The following is a 19785-nucleotide window of genomic DNA, read 5'->3' on the forward strand; positions in this document are numbered from 1 at the left end:
CAGTCAGATACTATGTAGTATCTAAGCAAGATGTGAAGGACAAATAGGTTTAAAATCCCATGTGCACGTGTGCAAATGTGTATAAAGAATTCTGCATAATAAGTAATTTAGAAGAGTCCTGCTAGATCAGACCAAGGGTTCATCCTGTTCCCAGCATCCACTGTTTCCTACAGTGGCCAAACAGATGTCTCCAGGAGGCCCACAGACAGGGCATGAAGATGACAGCTCTCCCTCACTGTTGCTCCCCAGCAATTGGTATTCAGAGGCATGCTGCTTCTGAACAAGGAGCAGCAATGTAGCATTTTGGTGCATCCCATCTCCTCCTCTTCCTCCATGAATCTGTCTAGTTCCCCTCTAAGCCAGTGACTATCACTACATCTTGTGGCTTTATGTTCCATACATTATGCATTGCACGAAGAAGTACTTTGTCCTGATGCCCCTGCCCATCGGTTTCAACCCAAGTTCTGCATAAAAAAGCCTTTATAAGTGATAAGAATTTGTATGATTTACAATGCAATCATAGGCATGTTTACTCAGAAGTAAAACTCATTTTAATGGGATTTTCCTAGAAGTGTGTATAGGACTGTAGCCATATTCTCATTTTGCTGGTCTTGGGAAGAGGCACTGAAGCTTCTCCCCATGGTTGCTGGGAATGCTACTGACCCCCTTTATGGTGTCTGAGATTTCATCACTCATTTCCCACCCATGCCAGCGGGGCAGTGAATCTGCTCCGGGTTTTACTCCAATTGTTCAAGTTCAGACTAAAACCCAGAGTGGATTCCACTGCCCCACTGACATTGGAGCCACCAGCCACTACTGTTTGCCACACACTTTTGAAGGTTCTTTTTTGCTGTGATACGGGCTAGGATTCTTCTGTTTGTATGAATCTTGAGATTACCAGGGTGCGTATGGAATACATAGCTCTACCTAAAATGAGCAAAAGCACTGTGGAAGTGATTTGGTGCCATGGTCAGAGAGCAAAGGAACAAAGCTAACCTGAAAGAAATGGCGCCAGGATGACACTCTGCCAAGCTCTGCTGAAGTTTGGGATCTGCAGAAAGTTAAAACGTATCTTAAAATTCCTGAGAGAATTCTATACTTATTTGTTAGTGGTTCGTGGATTCCTGGCAAGGCATATCTGTTTCTGGATTCATAAGGTTAAAATTATTGTTTAAGAAGTGCCTAGATGTTTCTAGGCACTGTATAAAAGGTTATGTACACCCAAGCTGTGCCCACAGGCTTACCATTTAACAGACACAACACAAGGACAAAAAAAAAAAAAAGGAGGAAGGGAAACAGGAAAACAATCATGTTCAGGCACCACTTCTTTATAGTTACACAAATGTTTTGTGACCAGGTGGAATAACCCCTGAAGGAGACCATTCTGATGGAAAAGGAGCCAAATGCCAGTTGGCCCCAATCAAATGATGGAATAGTCAGTACCATCTCCCTTTGCCCTCTGCTGCAGAAGGCATTTCTAGCAGAGAAGGAGGCAACTGGCACTTGGCACTAGGACCCAATGCATGCCTTTACTGCAGCATAATTCGTACAGATCTCACTGCTTATGTTTAGCAGGGCAGTTAAAACCTCTCTCAGGGTTTTGAGCCCTCCTAGATATATTGGCTGCATGTTTTTTTAGTGTATGCGGTTTTGATCTCCTTAGAGAGGAAGAGCAGTATATAATTGATTTTAAACATATAACTGGGAATCATAAGGGCTGCAACACAGACTCTTTTCTGACTCACAGGTCACTCCAGCCCTCTTGTGCAACAACTTAGAGGCTTGTCAGCAAAGTGAAAAAGTAAAGGGGGAAGTTTCACAGTAAGCAACAGTGATCCCATCTCATCACTATGCTGCCGTGCAACTTTTCTTTGTTTCTATTCTGCTTTTCAGTTTTCAGATAAAAGTGCTTTTATTCCACTTTTTTCACTTCAAAGTGGGCTCCAGACCAATCTCAAAATCAGTACTAACAGCAGTCTTGAAAAACAATCCAAAATGCATGCACAGAAATTATAAATATTTTTAAAAAAACGGGGGCAGAGAAAGCAGCAGATAATATACATCAATGAACACAAGAGAGCAAAAGCACAAAGGATGAGCATAAAAATAAAATAAGAACTGGTTGTGCTATCAAAGCTTATGTTCATTCCTCCAGTCTTATTAACAATAGTGCCAACAGCACATGTTTGGCAGGCTGCATTTATAGGAAATGTGCATATTTAATTATTTGATTTTCACCTCACTCTTAAATCAGGCAGCTTAAAGTAAAAATTGCAACGAAACAAATTAAAACAAGAACATGAACACAACGCGGTATAAAAGGAGGATAAGAACAGGCAATGAAATAAAGAACAAACAAAATGTGATGCAAAAGGAACAGTTTGTTCTTACCGTAAATGGTATTTCTCCAAGTGGGTAATATAGCTCCTCCTACAGCCCAGAGACAGGAAACGCTTCAGCGAATATTTGCTCCTCCCCTGTCGCTGAGGCTGTTTTCTTTTCTTGGCTAGCTTTGACATCAGCCTCAGCGAGTAAATGAAGAATTAACAGAACGGGGGCAACATGCCCAGAATAAGTTAGACAAACCAAACAATGGAAACTGGTGCGAATTAAGGATACAGAACTCATGGACACAGAGCTCATGGCACTCCTTGACGCACTCCCAACCCTAAATACTAGACTGGGTGGACCTTGGAGACCTCATGTCATCCATGAAGAAACACCGTTTACGGTAAGAACAAACTGTTCCTTCTCTCATGGATGACAGAGGTCTCCAAGTGGGACGTAACAAAGCTGCAGACCTAGGGTGGGATAGACGAAGGCAGGACCTGTTGCAGGACCCTGCGACCAAATGAAGCCTCGGCTGAGGCGTACAGGTCTATCTTGTAGTGCCTTGTGAACGTGGTAGGAGAGGACCAGGTGGCTGCTCTACAAATATTGGCTATTGGAGCATTTGTGGAAAACGCCGCCGAGGTAGCCGCCGATCTGGTGGAATGTGCCGTGATGTGCAAAGGAGAGGTTAAATGAAGTGTTTCATAGGCTAAGGAAATACAAGCCTTAATCCATCTTGCCAATGTCGCCACAGACACTTTTTGTCCCAATGTGGCCGGATGGAAGGAAACGAACAAGGAGTCAGACCTCCTGAAGGGCCTAGTTCTATTTATATATATATTTTAGTGCCCTTCTGACATCAAGGGAGTGCCACGCCCTCTCTCTCGGGTGAGTAGGGTTAGGACAGAAAGAAGGTAGTATAATGTCCTGTTGAGAATGGAAAGGAGAGTTAACTTTGGGTACAAAGGCTGGGTTAGTACGTAGAACAACCCTATCTTTATGGAAAACACACAAGTGCTTGTCGACAGAGAGCGCCTGCAACTCTGAAATCCTGCGTGCTGTTGTTATAGCAATTAGAACAAATATTTTGAACGAAAGTATTCTTAATGATGAAGAACTTAGAGGCTCGAATGGTGGTTTTTGTAATGCAGAGAGCACTGTGTGCAGGCTCCACATCGGAAAATGACTGGTGGACTAAGAGTCATAGCCCCACGGAGAAACCTTTTCACGAGTTCGTGAGAGGCTAAGGATGAAGCTCCCTGGACTTATAAAACAGAAGATAAGGCTGATGCTTGTCTTTTTAATGTATTGGGTCGTATGCCCATTTGAAGCCCATCTTGCAGAAAGCGTAGCACTTCGGGTAACTCTGCTCTTTCTGGATGAATGTTCGACTTAGAGCACCATGCTGAGAACGCCTTCCAGGTACCTTGGTAGCTGTGAATTGTGGAAGGCCTCCTAGATGCCAGTATGGTACACACAACTGCTGGGGATATGCCTGATGCTAACAATCTGCTGTGTTCAATTCCCACGCGGTCAATTGAAGCCATTGTGGGTCTGGATGGAGAAGAGGACCTTGATGGAGCAGATCGGGACGTGATACAAGTTGAATGGGTGGTGTCTGAGACAGTTGAATGATGTCCGAAAACCACGGACGTCTTGGCCAATACGGTGCTACCAACACGACGTGAGCCCTTTCTGATTTTATCTTTTTTAATACTCTGGAGAGCAGCGGAGTTGGGGGGAATGCATAGAGTAGCCCGGTCGGCCACGTTGCCGCTAGAGCATCCTGTTGCTCTGCCCCATGGCTGAGGTAGCGGGAAAAGAAGCAATGATTCTGGTGGTTCGACTCGGATGCAAACAGGTCTACTTTGAATTTGCCGAACCGGAATTGAAGAGAGAGAAAGACTGCTCGGTTGAGGGACCATTCCCCGGGAAACAACTGCTGGCCGCTCAGCCAATCTGCCGTCACATTCAGATGGCCCTGGATGTATTCCGACTTGATTGACGTCACATGGTGTTCCGCCCACTATAGCATTTTCACTGCTTCCAGATGCAGGCTTCACGACCGGGTCCCTCCTTGCTTGTTCAAATGAGCCTGAGTCGTGGTATTGTCTTTGCGAATCAAGACGTCTGGTAACTCGATCTTGCTCGCAAAGTGACACAGGGCTAGGTGTGCCGCCCTGATCTCCAACCAGTTGATGCTTTTCCTGGACTCTTGGAAGGACCAATGGCCCTGGACATACTGCCCCTGGTAATGAGCTCCCCATCCTGATAAACTTGCGTCGGTGTTGATGACGGATCATGGAGGTTCCTGGAGAGGAACTCCCTTTGTGAGGTTGTGTAGATCCATCCACCATAGAAGAGATTGTCTGGTCTGCTGTGAGAGAAGAACATAACGGTGGGAACGTAGTGCAATTTCCTTCTGGAAACGGAGAAGCATCCATTGAAGTGGTCGTGAGTGTAGTCGAGCCCAGGGAGTAATGCCTATGGCCGAAGCCATCATGCTGAACAGCTTCGCCAGTGTCGTGAGATTGACTGAACGGGACCGAGTCACCATGCGGGCCAACCCTGTGATCTTTTGAATTCGTTCCGAACAGAGGGACATGGATTGACGCACTGTGTCCAAAAATGCTCCCAGATGTACTAGGGTCTGCGATGGGATGAGATGACTCTTCTGAGAATTGATCAAAAACCCGTGATCCTTGATGAGCCAAGTGATCTGGACAACTTCTTGAGCTCGGAGCCGGCCCGGATTAAGAGATCGTCCAAGTAGGAATATATGTGTAGTCTCTGCAGCCGAAGGACGGCTATCAGTCACCATTACCTTGGTGAAGACTCGTGGGGCAGAGGCTAGACCAAAGGGCACAGCTTTGAATTGAAAGTGGTTGCCGTTGTAGTAAAAACAAAGCAGGCGTCTGTGTGCAGGGCAGATAGGTATATGCAGGTAAGCATCTTCAGGTCTACCAATGCTAGAAAGTTGTGGGGCTGAAGTGCTTCTTTTATGGAGGATAGGGTCTCCATCCGGAATTTTTGAGTGATCACAAATTGGTTCAGAAATTTGAGGTCGAGTACCGTGTGCCAGGATCCCTCCTTCCTTTTGACCAAAAACAAGATAAAGTCCTGAGAAGAACTCTCTGAAAGGAACCTCCTCTATGGCCGAAATGCTCAATAGGCGGCGAATTTCGTTGGAAACTGCCTGTTGTTTTACCCCGGACTTGGAGATGGGAGAAGGAAGGAACCTGGCTGGCGGATACTCTCTCAATTCTATTTTGTACCCTTGCATGACTATTCATAATACCCACTTGTCCTGGGTAGATTGTTGCCACTGTTGGGAGAATTGGCCTAGCCTGCCCCCTACTGGCAACCCGGTGGGTGAGTCAGAAGCGCTGTTGGTTCTGACACCCTTGGCGTGACTGAGTTGAAGGACCCTTGTAGGAGAATGGTTGCTGGCTTCTCTGTTGGAACCGTTGTCTGTTCCAGGAGGGATGGCCTGATCGAAAATCACGACTCCTGCCCCCGAATCTAGTCCCGTGAAAGGACTGGTAGGGCTGGGATGATTGAAAGGGACACCTGAAGGAACGGCGATCATCTTTCTTCTGAGATGGCATAATTTTCTTTTTGTCTCTAGACTCTATTAAGACGTCCTGTAATGCCATGTCCCCAAATAATTTGGAACCCAGAAAGGGCACAGATGCCAGATTAGCTCTAGAGGGGGCATCTACATCCCAATGATTGAGCCAAAGGTGCCTGCGGGCAACCACTGCATCTGCTATAGCTCTACAAGAGAATTGGGAAGCATCCATAGTTGCATCCGCTATAAAAGTGATCTAGACACTTTTAATAGAGATTTCCTCATTCTGGCCTGGTCTAGAGGCATATCTTCTAGGAGGTCTTCTATCCATAGGAGTGCTGCTCTAGCAAACACTGAGGCCGAAACTGACACCCTTAGTGAGAGAGCAGCCGCCTCATGAGTCTTTTTTAGGGCTACCTCCATCTTACTCTCATTGGGATCTCTCAATTGACCATCCCCATCCCGAGGGAGAAAAGTCCTGGATAGTAAAGCCGAAACTGGACCATCCACTGCCGGGATCCGTAGCTGTTCCATGACCTCAGAATCTAGGATATAAAATCTGTTAGTGTAGTTAGTGCCTTTCTTACATAGAAGTGGAGAGTCCCACTCTAACTGCATTATAGCTTTAAAGGGAGCAGGAAAAGGAACGCATCTGGTGGACAATTTAGGAACAGGCAGGACCAAAGCACTTTTAGATACTGGCTCCTGCTGTTGTTGCTGCTGTGGGGTGTTCAGGTCTAAAACAGCCAACACCTTGTTAAATAGAGGAGGGAAATGGGCCTCCAGAAAGAGCCTAGCTGAACCAAAGTCCTCCAGCTCAGAACCGTCACTCCATTCCCCATCCTCTTCTTCCAATATATGTTCCCCCCCATCATCAGGGTGCCCTTCATAGGCTGTAAGATCCCTCCGTCTGTCTTGCCCTATAGCAGCAGCATGGGGGCCAGGAGACTGGGTCATATCCATCCCCTGTTGCTCTAATTGACTCCTCGGGGAAGGGAGTTCAAATGTAGCCCCCTGTTGGAGAACAGACCTTCCACCTCCCCGCTGGTGAACTGTGCAAGCATAATCCTGAAGAAGACCCCTCCATCGGGTCATCCTCGCCAGTAAGCAGCCGAGGCTGAAAAGAGGTGGGAAAGCGCAGTGAACGGGAGCTGACTGCGTCCGTAGCCGAGTATTGCCCAATCTTTTTTAGCTGCTTCTTCTTTGCAATATAACTCCTAGAATTATCTGTGCTCTTTTTCTCCCCCGACTTCACTCTCTTTGCTTTTTCCATAGCTGGGGAGATGGAGGAGGGAAGAGGTGAAACTGACAAGAAATACTCTGATAGAGGTCAAGAAGACATTGAGGTGAAACTGACAGAAATGTGTGGATCGGAGACAAACCTTATTTAAGACAGGACACAGTAATTAAGGTAAGGAACAGAAGTGAAGGAGACTCGCTGAAGTATAGGAAATAGAATATTGAAAGTAAGGAGAGAATCCAAGAGGATGTGTTCCAGGCTGAGACAGGAAACTAAAACTGAGCTCAGCGGCAGGGGAGGAGCAAAAATTCGCTGAAGCATTTCCTGTCTCTGGGCTGTAGGAGGCGCTATATTACCCACTTGGAGACCTCTGTCATCCATGAGAGAATAGACTATCTCTAAATAAGGAGAAAATCCAAGAGGATGTGCTCCAGGCTGAGACAGGAAACTAAAATTGAGCCTCAGCGACAGGGGAGGAGCAAATATTCACTGAAGCGTTTCCTGTCTCTGGGCTGTAGGAGGAGCTATATTACCCACTTGGAGACCTCTGTCATCCATGAGAGAAAGTGATTTCATTGTGGGTGCCCCGTGAGCCTCCTTGGGGAGAGAAATCCACAGTTGTGCTGCCACCACAGCAGGCCCTTTGCCCTGAGCCACATGTTGCTCTTCAGATGGCAGGGTCACCCAAAGGAGGGCTTCTGTTGAAGGTATTAGAAGTGGGCACACGTGGAGACAAGGGATCTCTCAGGCATCTGGGCCTCAGTAATGAAGGGTTTAAAATATTAAAAACTAGGACTTTGAAATAAGCCTGAAAATGAACTGGAAACCAGTGCAATTGGCAAACCTCAAGTGTAATGCGACCTTAACTTTTTATTCTACTTAGATAAAAGAACCTTGACGGGTTAGACATTTTGGTTTGATTTTAAAATATTTGGAACATGGCAGTTTTAGAAAAGATTAAACATCATTTGCATCTCTTTAAATGGAAGAACTAAATCAGAGTCCTTTAACACCACCTGGTGGAAATTTATGGAATATATCATTGAACATGTCATGTACAACCCACTGCCAAGTGTAGCTAAAATGATATGATTATTGTGATAATATATGCTGAAATAATGAAATGTAAAGTCTTAATATATATTTTGTAAACTCCTATTGGGGAAGGTTATACATTTTGTTATTCTATGTTATTTCTTAAAACGATAAAAATACATTAAAAAACAGTTCAAGTTAACAGCCTCACAGCTGTATTTTGGACTAATTGCATTTTCTGAATAGTCTTCAAACGGCAACCCCACATATAATAGTCTAATCAGGAGGTTACCAGGGCATAGATTACTAAGGCCATTCAGGCTCCCTCTGTCCAGGTAGCATTGCAACTAGACCACACCAGCCATGGAGGCAACCTGCATCTCCAGTGTCTTGTTGAAATTAAATTGTCTACAAACAACAACAAAAACAACCCTGCTATGCTTATTTCTTTTTGAAGTTAGGCAAAGATTACAGTTGGGGGGAAATTCACGCACCTGCCATAAGGAATAGATCCCAGTAATCTGTACCAAAACCTTCTTCAGATAATGGACCTGAAATGCACAATGTATTTTGAGCATAGCAAGAGGATACCATTAAGATACTACATTAACAAGCAACTTCATTGGCACGAGCTGAAAGCTTGCTGCTCTTAGAGGCAACATTAAAAAAAATCTTCCATGGCATGACAAGACACAATTTCATGGAAAACATTCCTTGGAACTGTAAATTAGAATGTACCATTGGTATCACCTGAAGGGTGATTTTCTTAGGTAGTCCGACATCACGTGGGATATAGCGCCATCTAGCATCCGAAGGCAAGAATGGATCGAAGTCAAGACCTGGGGCATCGAGCCACTCCCACTCCACTTCATTCGTGACGAGACCGAAGTGGGAGACATATCTGAAAAGACAGAAAAGGCCAACGGGCCTAACAGCAAGGAAACAGTGTCCCAAAACATGACCCAAAGATCGCAAGCATATTAAACAGGTCCAAATTGGTCTTGACTTGGTAAAAAAGTTTAAATATTATAACACTGAAGAGTAATAAGTGATAAGGTAGCAAAAAACCCCAAATCCTCCAAAAAGGGAGGGCCGTGATGTCGGACTACCTAAGAAAATCACCCTTCAGGTGATACCAATGGTACATTTTCCTTAGGTAGTCTGACATCACGTGGGATGTACCAAAGCAGCCCCTAATAGGGAGGGACCGTCTCTTGGCTACTTAGCAGAAATAACCTGTTGTAAAACACGCCTCCTGAATGAGGCATCAGCAGAAGCGTAACGGTCTTATAATGTCTTATGAAAGAATTTGGGGTAGACCATACAGCCGCTCTGCAAATCTCTGCTAGAGGAGCATTGGTTGCAAAGGCAGCCATAGTGGCAGCTGACCTAGTGGAATGTGCCGTTATGTTACGAGGCACTGGCAGCTGAAGGGACTCATAGGCCAATGCAATACAGGCACGCAACCAACAAGATAACGTAGAGCTAGACACCTTTTGCCCCAGAGTACACAGGTGAAAGGATACAAACAAGGAATCTGTTGACCGTATGTCCTGGGTGCGAGACAGGTAGGTCTTGAGGGCCCTCCGGACATCTAGCGAGTGCCAGGCCTTCTCGAGCGGATGAACAGGATCCGGACAGAACGAAGGCAAAACAATGTCTTGGTTACAGTGGAACACCGAAATGACCTTGGGACGGAAGGAAGGATCTAGATGTAGTACCACTGAGTCCTTATGGAAAATACAGAGATGGCGGGCCGAGGACAGTGCCCCCAACTCTGAGATTCTTCTCGCCGAGGTGATCGCCACGAGGAACAGGACTTTGAAGGCCAAAAGACGTAAAGGCACAGATTGAAGGGGCTCAAAAGGAGGATGCTGCAGGGCTTGCAGGACCTTTGATAAACTCCAAGAAGGAAAGCGATGACAAACTGCTGGCGACAGTGGGACGGCCCCCTTCAAAAAACGTTTGACCAGTGGGTGTGAACCCATAGGAATAATAGGAGACGTGACGGAGAGAATAGATGAAATGGTGGCGGCGTGGCGGCGTAAGGTGTTAGGTTTCAGTCCCATCTTCAGGCCTCTATGTAAAAATTGCAGTAGACGTTGAACCTTGGCCTGAGATGGTAGAATGTTTTGAGAGTCACACCAACTAGCGAAGGTAGACCAGGTGCTCTGGTAGACCTGAGAGGTCGACTGCTTTCGAGACGCGAGAATTGTGTCCACAACTTCCTTAGACAGTCCCAAATGAATCAAATGTCCGTGTTCAAATGCCACGCTGTCAGATTGAGCCATTCGGGATCCGGATGCCAAATCGGGCCCTGAGATAGAAGATCTGGTCTGAGTGGCAACCTCCAAGACTCCGTCACTGAAAGGGAGAGCAGGTCAGAGAACCACGGCTGAAGAGGCCAGTACGGTGCTATCAGGATCAGATGGGACCTTTCGCGTCACAGCTTCCTGATGGTCCTGCCCAATAGCAGTATCGGGGAAAAAGCATATAGGAGGCCTGCTGGCCACTGAGTCAACAGTGCATCCGTCGATTCCGAGTCATTGTCCAGATACCTAGAGAAGTAGCAAGGTAGCTGGTAATTGTGACTGGATGCAAACAGATCCACCGAGAGGATGCCGAACCGTTGTTGGAGAAGGCTGAACACCATGGGGTGTAGCTTCCATTCTCCCGGGATCACTTGTTGCCTGCTGAGCCAGTCGGCCGCAACGTTTAAAACACCTCGGAGATGTTCTGCTCTCAGTGAAAGTAGATGTATTTCAGCCCATTGGAAGAGTTGAGATACTTCCGCCTGGAGGTACCGCGACCTGGTGCCCCCTTGTCTGTTCAGATGTGATTTCACACAAGTATTGTCCGTGCGAATCAATACGTGGTCCAGAAGGAACAAGGGTTGAAAATGCCAAAGAGCCAGACGGACCGCTCTTAGTTCCAGCCAGTTGATATTGTGACTTGCTTCCGTGTTGGACCACACTCCCTGAACATACTGGGAATTGCAATGGGCCCCCCATCCGGACAGACTGGCATCTGTGGTGAGTATGGTCCTGTCTGGTTCTCGGAACGGGGTTCCCAGTCTGAGATTTTTGGCCGTAGCCCACCAATGGAAAGAGGTCCGCAGAGATGGGTGCAGGTGGACTGTACGGTGGTTGGACGTGGCAATGTCCTGTTGGAAAGGGAGTAAGGCCCACTGTAAGGGTCGAGTGTGGTGCCGAGCCCATGGCACGATGTGAATGGTCGAGACAAACATTCCCAGAGCCCTTGCCAGAAGCATTAAGTCCACCCTCGAATGACATGCGAGGTGTAGAGCCATCCCTGTGATGGCCGTAATTCGATCTGGTGACAAAAAGACCATGGCCTGCGTGGTGTCTAGAATTGCACCCAAATGTTGTAATCTCTGAGTTGGTAGTAGTTGACTTTTGTCATAGTTGACCAGCCAACCATGGGTGCGTAGAGCCGTAAGAGCAGAGTGAACATGAAAGAGGGCCAAATCTCTGGAACTCGCTCGAATTAACAGATCGTCCAAGTAAGGATAAATGTGGAGTCCCTGGAGGCGGAGATAAGCCACCAGGGTTAGCAGCACCTTGGTGAATACTCGCGGGGCCGACAAGAGACCAAAAGGCATTGCTCGATATTGGAAGTGATGGGGGCCGAAGGCAAATCGCAGGAAACATCTGTGGGTTGGACAGATGGGCACATGAAGGTAAGCTTCTTTGAGATCTATGGAAGCCAGAAAATCCCCTTCGTGTAGCGCCTCTACAATTGATGCCAGGGACTCCATCTTGAACCGTCGGTATTTCACGAAACAGTTGACAAATTTGAGATCTAGTACCGCCCTCCATGACTGATCTCGCTTGGGAACTGCAAATAGGAGGGAGTAAACCCCTTGTGCTCTCTCCTCCGGTGGTACAGGTTCTATTGCAGCTATGTCGAGAAGATGGGTTATGGCTTCCCGCATGATCCGGCACCTGTCTCGAACTCTGGGTAGAGTGGATGGAATGAACCTGTCTGGAGGGATCAGCCAAAATTCCAGTTCGTAACCATGGAGAAATAGATCTCTGACCCAAGCGACCCGTGTCAGACATAACCAGTGACTTGCAAACATTAGCAATCTGCCCCCCACAGGGAAAGCGTCAGTATTGTCTGCTCCCCTGCCATAAGTTGAAGTTGAGGCCCCTTGACTTCCCCTGTTCTGTGCTCTGGCTTGGAAACGTTGCCTGTTCCAGGATCCCCTGGAGGAGCGGAAACCAGAAGATCGAAAGTCGCGGCCTTGCCCTGCAGGCCGCGCTCCTAGAAAGAGCTGAAAGGAGTGATATGGGGTGATACATCTGAAAGCCCTACGATCCTCTCTCTTAGAAGTGGCCAATACTGGCCTTTGGCTGTCTTTAGGGTCTACCAAGACCGCCTTGAGGGCTTCGTCTCTGAAGAGTAAAGACCCAGAAAAGGGTGCTCTAGACAAGTTGCCCTTGGCCGTAGAATCAGCGTCCCAGTGCCTGAGCCAACGGGTACGCTGAGCTACCACCTGTGAAGCTAGAGCTTGCGTGCCCAGCTGGGTGGCATCCAGTGTGGCGTTGGCTACGAAGGCTGCTGTCTTGTGTAATTTTACCAGGCCCTTGCGGAGCTTGACAGGGTCTGATTCGGGATCATCCAAGAGTTCATCTAGCCACATCATAGCCGGTCTTGAAAATATGGAAGCTGAATGCCTGAATAGTAAAGGCAGTAGCCTTGTGGTTTTTACGCAAGGCGTAGTCCATGCGACATTCAAAGGGGTCCTTTAGTTGTTATTCCCCTTGTTTTGGAAGGAGCAAGCGCGAAACTAAACTGGAGACTGGCTCGTCGATACCTGGAACAAGCAAGCGATTCATAAAGTCCGGGTCCAGTGCATAGAGCCTTTTGGCCATAATGGAAAAGTGATGTGCCTGCAGAGGATGATCCAGCTCTTCCTTGGCCAGTTTGCCAATGGGGTCCAGCACAGGAAGGTAATGATCCAATGATTTTGGAGACTTAAGGACTTTAGCCCCTTTCATGGGGAGAGTGGTAGATTCGGGCTGTGCAGTTTGAAGGCCCAATGTGCCCAAAGCTCTGCAAGATAGCGGAAGAAAGTCGGCCGCATCAAATAGGCGATATGAGGTGTCCTCCTCGAAGTCTGCCTCGTCACTCCACTCATCCCCTTCGGCTTGAAGAGAATAATCTGGGTCCTCCAACCCAGGGATGTCATCTCCAATCCTGCCTCTAGCAACGTCAAATGGGTTGGGGCGAGGGGAGCGGTACCACATCAGAACAGCCACATGGGGCTGGGGCACAGAAAGGGTGCTGTTCGCTGTGCTTAGTCAATGGAGCTGTCTGGACTCTCGACTGATCTGAGAAGAGGCTTAGCATATCTTTCAACTGCATCAGGAATTCAGGAGACAACTGCAGTCCTGGTACAGAGGCAGGTAGTTGCCCTGATAGCAGACCAGCAGGCGGTTGTGCTTGTGGAGGAACAGCAACAGTGGGCTCACTGGGCTGGAGCGGCAGGCTAGATTGTGAGTGGCAGACCCCAGGCTGGTCAGGAAAACCCTTGAAGTCATCCTCAGATCACCCAGCTGGAGAGTTAAAGAGTGCTGTCAAGTGCTCTTGGTTAGCAGCTTGAGAATGTGGCACAGAAATGTAACGTGTGTTTTTGGTGGCACTGTGGCGAGACAGGTGTTTAGTTTTAGCCACGGCCTTGGAGTGCAGCCTGGGCAGTTTTTGATTTGCAGACTTATGATGCGAGGACTTGCAGGGTCTCTTAGCCGCTGCTGAATGTGCATCTGAGTGTTGATCCGCCATTCTGAGCGCCCAGCAATACTATACCAACACACGCACACAGGTGGGGGGTGCGGTGTGGCGGAGTACTATCACCAACACATGCACAGAGGTGGGAGGTGCGGTGTGGCGTACAGTTCCAATATGCTGCTGCGGCGCAGATAATTTCAAGGTGCAGTCTGAATATGCAGTTGCTGTGCAGAGGCACTTGTTGTAAAAATACGTCCTACAGGCACTTGGATAGCCTGACTAAATAACTGTACAAACAAGTGAAGGAGAACAGAAAGGGCGGGAAAAATGGGCAGATCAAAATGGCGCCTGCGAAAAAGGGCAGGAATTTCAATCAAAATGGTGGCCGGGAAGAAGGCACAATGGCGGGCAGGCAAGGGTTCCTGGTGCTTTAGAAGGCCTGTAACGGCCGCGGCAGTAGTCAGGCAGACAGATAGGGGAGGAGGAGCAAGGGTGAGCTCCAAGCGCAGCATATAAACGATGACGCTCTTTAAATGCGAAAAAAGCTGGGGGGGAGATTCCTCCCATGGCCACCTGAAGAGCCTCAAGGCAGAAAGAGGCTAGCAGAGGAGCCGCAAAGGCGAGCTCCAACCACCCCTTGCCGAGGGAAGCCGCCGCCTATCACTTCAGCCCAATAGCAGCCCCCGCCAAAAAAGCAGAAGTTAAAGGAGCCGCAGCTGCGGCTCCCGACGAAACGAGTGAAAGCTCTAGGCAAAAATCAGGCAAAAAAGGCAGCAGCCTTTCGCCGCAGCCCCAAGCAGCCGCCGCCGAAAAAGCAGTTATGAAAGGAGCCGCAGCTGCGGCTCCCGGCGAGGTAAAAAGCGAGAAAAAACGGCTGCCGCCTGGAGGAGGCAGCAGCAAGACAGGGCAAGGGCTGATGAGAGAGCTGCAGCCGCAGCTCTCAGGGCTCATCCCAAAAGAGAGGTGAGCCCAATAAAATCAGACGTCACCTACGGTGGGGAGACGTCGAAAAGGAAAAAATACTAAAACACTGGCCGAAAAGAGAGCCGCAGCTGCGGCTCTCAGGGAAGGCTCGTCTCTTGGAGATGGGAGCCAAAAGGGAAAACAGCAGCTGCCGGATTCCGTCGAAGAGGAAAAAATACTAAAACACTGGCTGAAAAGAGAGCTGCAGCTGCGGCTCTCAAGGAAGGCTCGTCTCTGGGAGACGGGAGCCAAAAGGGAAAACAGCAGCAGCCGGATTCCTCAGCAAAAGGACCAAAAGGGGGAAACAAAGTGAGGTAAAAATAACCCCCCCCAAAAAATAAGGTCCCAGACAATATAAAAAGAGGGTGAGGGAGAGAAGAAACAAGAAGAATTTTGACAGTCCCACACGCTCAAACTTAGCTACAGTAGAAGATCCAAACGCCTCGAACGAACGAAGGCAAGAATGAACTGGAGTGGGAGGGGCTCGATGCCCCAGGTCTTGACTTCGATCCATTCTTGCCTTCGGACGCTAGATGGTGCTATATCCCACGTGATGTCGGACTACCTAAGGAAAAAGCAGCATTTTACACATTAAAATAGATCTGTTAGACACAATGACAAAAAGGATATTAAGCTTTTTTCTACTTTGTAGAGTTCGGCTGGTGTGAGAAAAATAATGTCCTAGCTAGTCAATGCTTACCCAGAGATTTTCTAGCATTAGATACACATACAAGCTCACCTGCTACAAGGTATTAATGGGCAGCAATGCTCATTGCTGCATGCTTAGCCCTGTGACCTGGCTACCATCCTTTGCATGACATAAGGTGAACTCTTGTTTCTACATCCCTAAGTACATGCTCACACATGTAGCTTCTCCACCAAGAGGGAAATCTCATCAAAGATGGGAAGATTGAGGATCCTCAATCCTTTACAGAGGTGTGAGGAACTTTTGGCCCTCCAGATGTTGCTGGACTCCAGCTCCCATTAGCTCCAGCAAGCATGGCCGCTGAGCCAGGGATGATGAGAGTGGTAGTTCAGCAACATCTGGATGGCCAAAGGCTCCACACACCTGCTTTATCTACAGTGTCCCCAATTCAGCTAAAGCACTTCTATTTCTATTCCTCTCATTGTGTGCTTTTAAGGAATGCATTTAAATCCTCCTCTTACTCTTTTTACTGCGTTGTTAAGTTCACAAGAAGAGCCTGCTGGATCAGGCCAGTGGCCCATCTAGTCAAGCATCCTGTTCTCACAGTGGCCAACCAGATGCCCATTATTGGGAAGCCCACAAGCAGGACTTGAGTTCAACAGCATTCTCCCACTTGCAATTCCCAACAACTGCTACACACTGCCTCTGACAGTGGAGATAAAACAGCCTCATCCTCCATGAATTTGTCTAATCCCCTTTCAAAGCCATCCAAGCTGGTGACCATCACTGCATCTTGTGGTGGTGAATTTGGTCAGAGACAGTGTGCTTCTGGATACCAGTTGCCAGAAACCGCACAAGGGGACAGCGCTCTTGCACTCAGGTCTTGCTTGCAGGCTTCCCATGGACATCTGGCTGGCCACTGTGAGAACAGGATGCTGGACTAGATGGGCCACTGGCCTGACCCAGCAGGTCTCTTATGTTCCCTTCAACTAGAAAATTTTACTACAAGCAACCAAAGCCTACATAGGCACTAGATCACTTCTCTTCCTCTGCAGGACAACAGAGTACACACAGATTTTTTCTATGTAAGAAAAGGCTTACCATATTGAAATCAATTAGCTTCTGAAGCAAACCATTCCAGAGTAAAGGACTGTGCACTTTGTATTCCAAACTAAGCTCTGTCACAAGTTTCACTGCCTGAAAACAATGAGAAAATGTGTTATGCCTATTTAATTTTCTGTATACTTGATAACCTCCTTAATACATTATTGTGCATTAAAAAAAATAAAGACCATGAGGAAAAAGGCATAGTCAGTGGCAGAAGGCCCACAGGTATGATGTTTATTAAAGCTGCACTCATCATCGAGTTTCCAATTATCTCACAGGTTTGTTGCAAGAATGAGAAAAGGAGCACTTTTAACACATGCATTACTGGTGGTCTGTCTCCCCCGACCTCCAGTCCCCAGTAACGTTACCATGGGTTCGTGGCTATGGTTCTTCCACAAGCCTTTGATCATTGCTTCCTTGGGAGTGCTATGAAATGATTCATATGTGTATGGAATATTCAGAATTTCAAACTGAGCGAGGTAAATTAAGCATTTCAGGAAACACCTATTGACAAGCAAAAACGAATTATGCATTTATTGTTGTTATCCTAAACTTGTTTGCTAATATAAACAGGATGGTTCTTTTTGCTTTTCATTTCTGTAGAAATGTAGAGAGTCTGTAACAGGGAAACCAAAATGCTGAAAGCTTCTAAAAAGGGCTGTGCACACACAGCCCCTGCAGCCAAACTGAGCTAGATGAAGAATGGAGCGTGTCAGTGGGTCCTGCATACATGCTTTCTCCTCCCTGATCCAATGTTGAAAGCTGTAAAATGCAGAGCCCTGAAATTCCACTGAATGGCTGAGTGGTATTCAATACCCAACCCTCCTCCACACATTCCCAGTTTCCCTTCCCTTTCCAGCAGCTAATTGGCTGGATCTCAGCTTCTACGAAGTCCCAGTGTGATGTAGGGGCTAGAGCATTAGACTTTGATCAGCGGGATCCAGGGTGAAATCTTTGCCAACAACCATTCATCAGCCTACTAGCCTATGATACATCCTACCATTAATTCCTTAGAAGCCCTGGAATCTCTGAACATGCTGTTGCTGGGTGGGAGCCAACAATGTGCTTTGGGAAGTTCAGCCAAGCCTCATTATGGGTGGGCATTTTCTATGTCAAAAGGAAAACAAGACTCTCCTTACTTCACTTTCTCGATGGGTTTTTTGAAGAGGAATTCGAGAGCACAAGGGTCTGCCAAACAAAGCAGACACTTGAGAGCCCGGCTTCTGTGAGCGAAGGTCAGCTGGTTTACTCCAATAGGCTAAAACAGGGAAGGGAGAGAAAGGTAGAAGTCTCATTTAATAATAACAAAACTGAACTATTTATAAAGCACAGTATCATTTTCTGAGTTTATTCAGCTTGACATTCAATGGCACTGAAAAAAATCCAGATGCCATCCTTGACACTTTGCAAAAGGCTCTGTTCTTTCAGAGGACAGATGCAGAGTAGAAATGTTGTTCACTGATATATTCTTTTTGGTCTGAAGTTGCTGTCCATATCAATTTTGTACTTGCAAAATCCTTGATATCTGCAGATGTTCATGTACTTTTAAATTATGTACCTGTAGCATTGGGGTTAATGGCAGGACAACAAACGTAGATTTTTAAAAGACCTTTTGGTCGCTAAGAGACTCATAGTCCAAGCCTGGAAGGACAAACACCCACTGCTATCACACCACAGTCTGAGGACCTCATTGCCCTGGCTACATTTGGACAATTTCTTATAGATGCCAATTTTGTGTGGATATCTACTTGGACATCTGGAGGGCTTATGTTAACTTATATGTTTAACTTAAGATGGATGTAATGTTGGTTATTATATCCTTAATATGAGCTTTTTATTATTAATATATTAGTTCTTTTTCTTTTCTTCATTTTAATTTTTTTATATGATCCCTTTGTTTTTCTTCATTAAATTTGCAAATTAAAAAACCAATAGTAATAACAATAAAAGGAAATGTTGCCCTTGCTAGTTTGCAGGCACCTGCCTATGGGAGAAGAGGAATTTGCAGCTGAGATGAAGTTCTTAAAATGACCAGCTTGGATAAAAACAGCTCAGGTAAAAGATGAGCCAAAGAGATCTGCTCTCTGAGCAGAGCAGACAGAAGTGCCCTGATTCCTAACTCACTCCCATTTATTTATAATTTAATTACAACTTCACACACTATTGTATACCATTTAGTATTTATACCTGATTCTATTCCCCCATCCCCACCCAATGACAGCATTTAGAAACTGGACTCAAAGGCCAGGGGGCGATTTTTGAGAGTGCTGGGGATATCAGTCACAAAATGACTGCCATGGGGGGGGGTGTAGCATAACACAAAGAAAGTAGTTATGGTGAAGCTTTTCCCATTATTGCATTTCCACACTAGAAAAGACTTGACCTGTAGAATTTCTGCCTTGCATTTTAGCTGTTAAATTCACAAGGACTGTTTTTCATCAGTGCCAAACCTAAATCAAAGCCTAGGCTGCCGAACACATTGCCTCTTTTCAGTCACAGCTCTGACTTCACTCGTTGACTAATAACACTGACAGGCAGAAGCAGCAAAGCTGGCTCATTTTACAGCTTAGTAGAGTACCTGCACATTTTCTTCCATAATTGTACTTTTTGTACAATTATGTACTGTGAAGGCGGATGAATGCTGCAGCAGATAAGACTTCCAATCGTAGGTATCCATGCCATTGGATCAAAGCCTTTTTCTGTCAAGATTGTGTGTTGATCATCGTGCACCGATCTCCCCACATAAAACAAATTCACGCACAGGCATCTTCCATAACAAAAGTCCCATGGCGATTGGCAAATGGCGACGGGGGCAGGACTGTGAAATCCAGAAGCCCCTAGTCATGGTCTGGTACATCGGCGGTGAATACAGATTCAGACGGATCCATTGTTAAAGACTATATTTTGGAAGACAATCTTACTCGGTCACGAGTGATCGCCAAGAAGAAGTACTTTTAGTAGAGCTAGAGATTACTTTTGTTTTTAAATGAAAGCTCAGATTCTGGGCTATCTACTATAGATGCCACCAAAGGCCTTTGTAGGCACCATGGTGCCCACAGACAATGGGTTGACAACCCCTGATCTATTACATTTCGTACCTTGTCTGCCAGTTGGTTTCTGAGTTCCATTCAATCCAAG

General features: G+C 46.7%; 1 protein-coding gene across 4 annotated transcripts in view; it reads right to left on the bottom strand.

The window, feature by feature from the left end:
• The window catches only part of KNTC1 (kinetochore associated 1), a 139432-nt gene that overhangs the window by 7388 nt on the left and 112259 nt on the right, over positions 1–19785 (bottom strand). For all 4 annotated transcript variants that reach the window (XM_061602350.1, XM_061602352.1, XM_061602351.1 and 1 more), the window contains 5 exons: positions 17787–17905; positions 17016–17151; positions 16642–16737; positions 8672–8728; positions 997–1051 (listed from right to left, as the gene is read on the bottom strand). In XM_061602350.1, the coding sequence (XP_061458334.1) occupies positions 997–1051; positions 8672–8728; positions 16642–16737; positions 17016–17151; positions 17787–17905 (463 nt within the window). The remainder of the gene's footprint in view (positions 1–996; positions 1052–8671; positions 8729–16641; positions 16738–17015; positions 17152–17786; positions 17906–19785) is intronic.

This window comes from Rhineura floridana, chromosome 19 (assembly GCF_030035675.1).
Source record: "Rhineura floridana isolate rRhiFlo1 chromosome 19, rRhiFlo1.hap2, whole genome shotgun sequence".
Classification (NCBI taxonomy): Eukaryota; Metazoa; Chordata; class Lepidosauria; order Squamata; family Rhineuridae; genus Rhineura; species Rhineura floridana.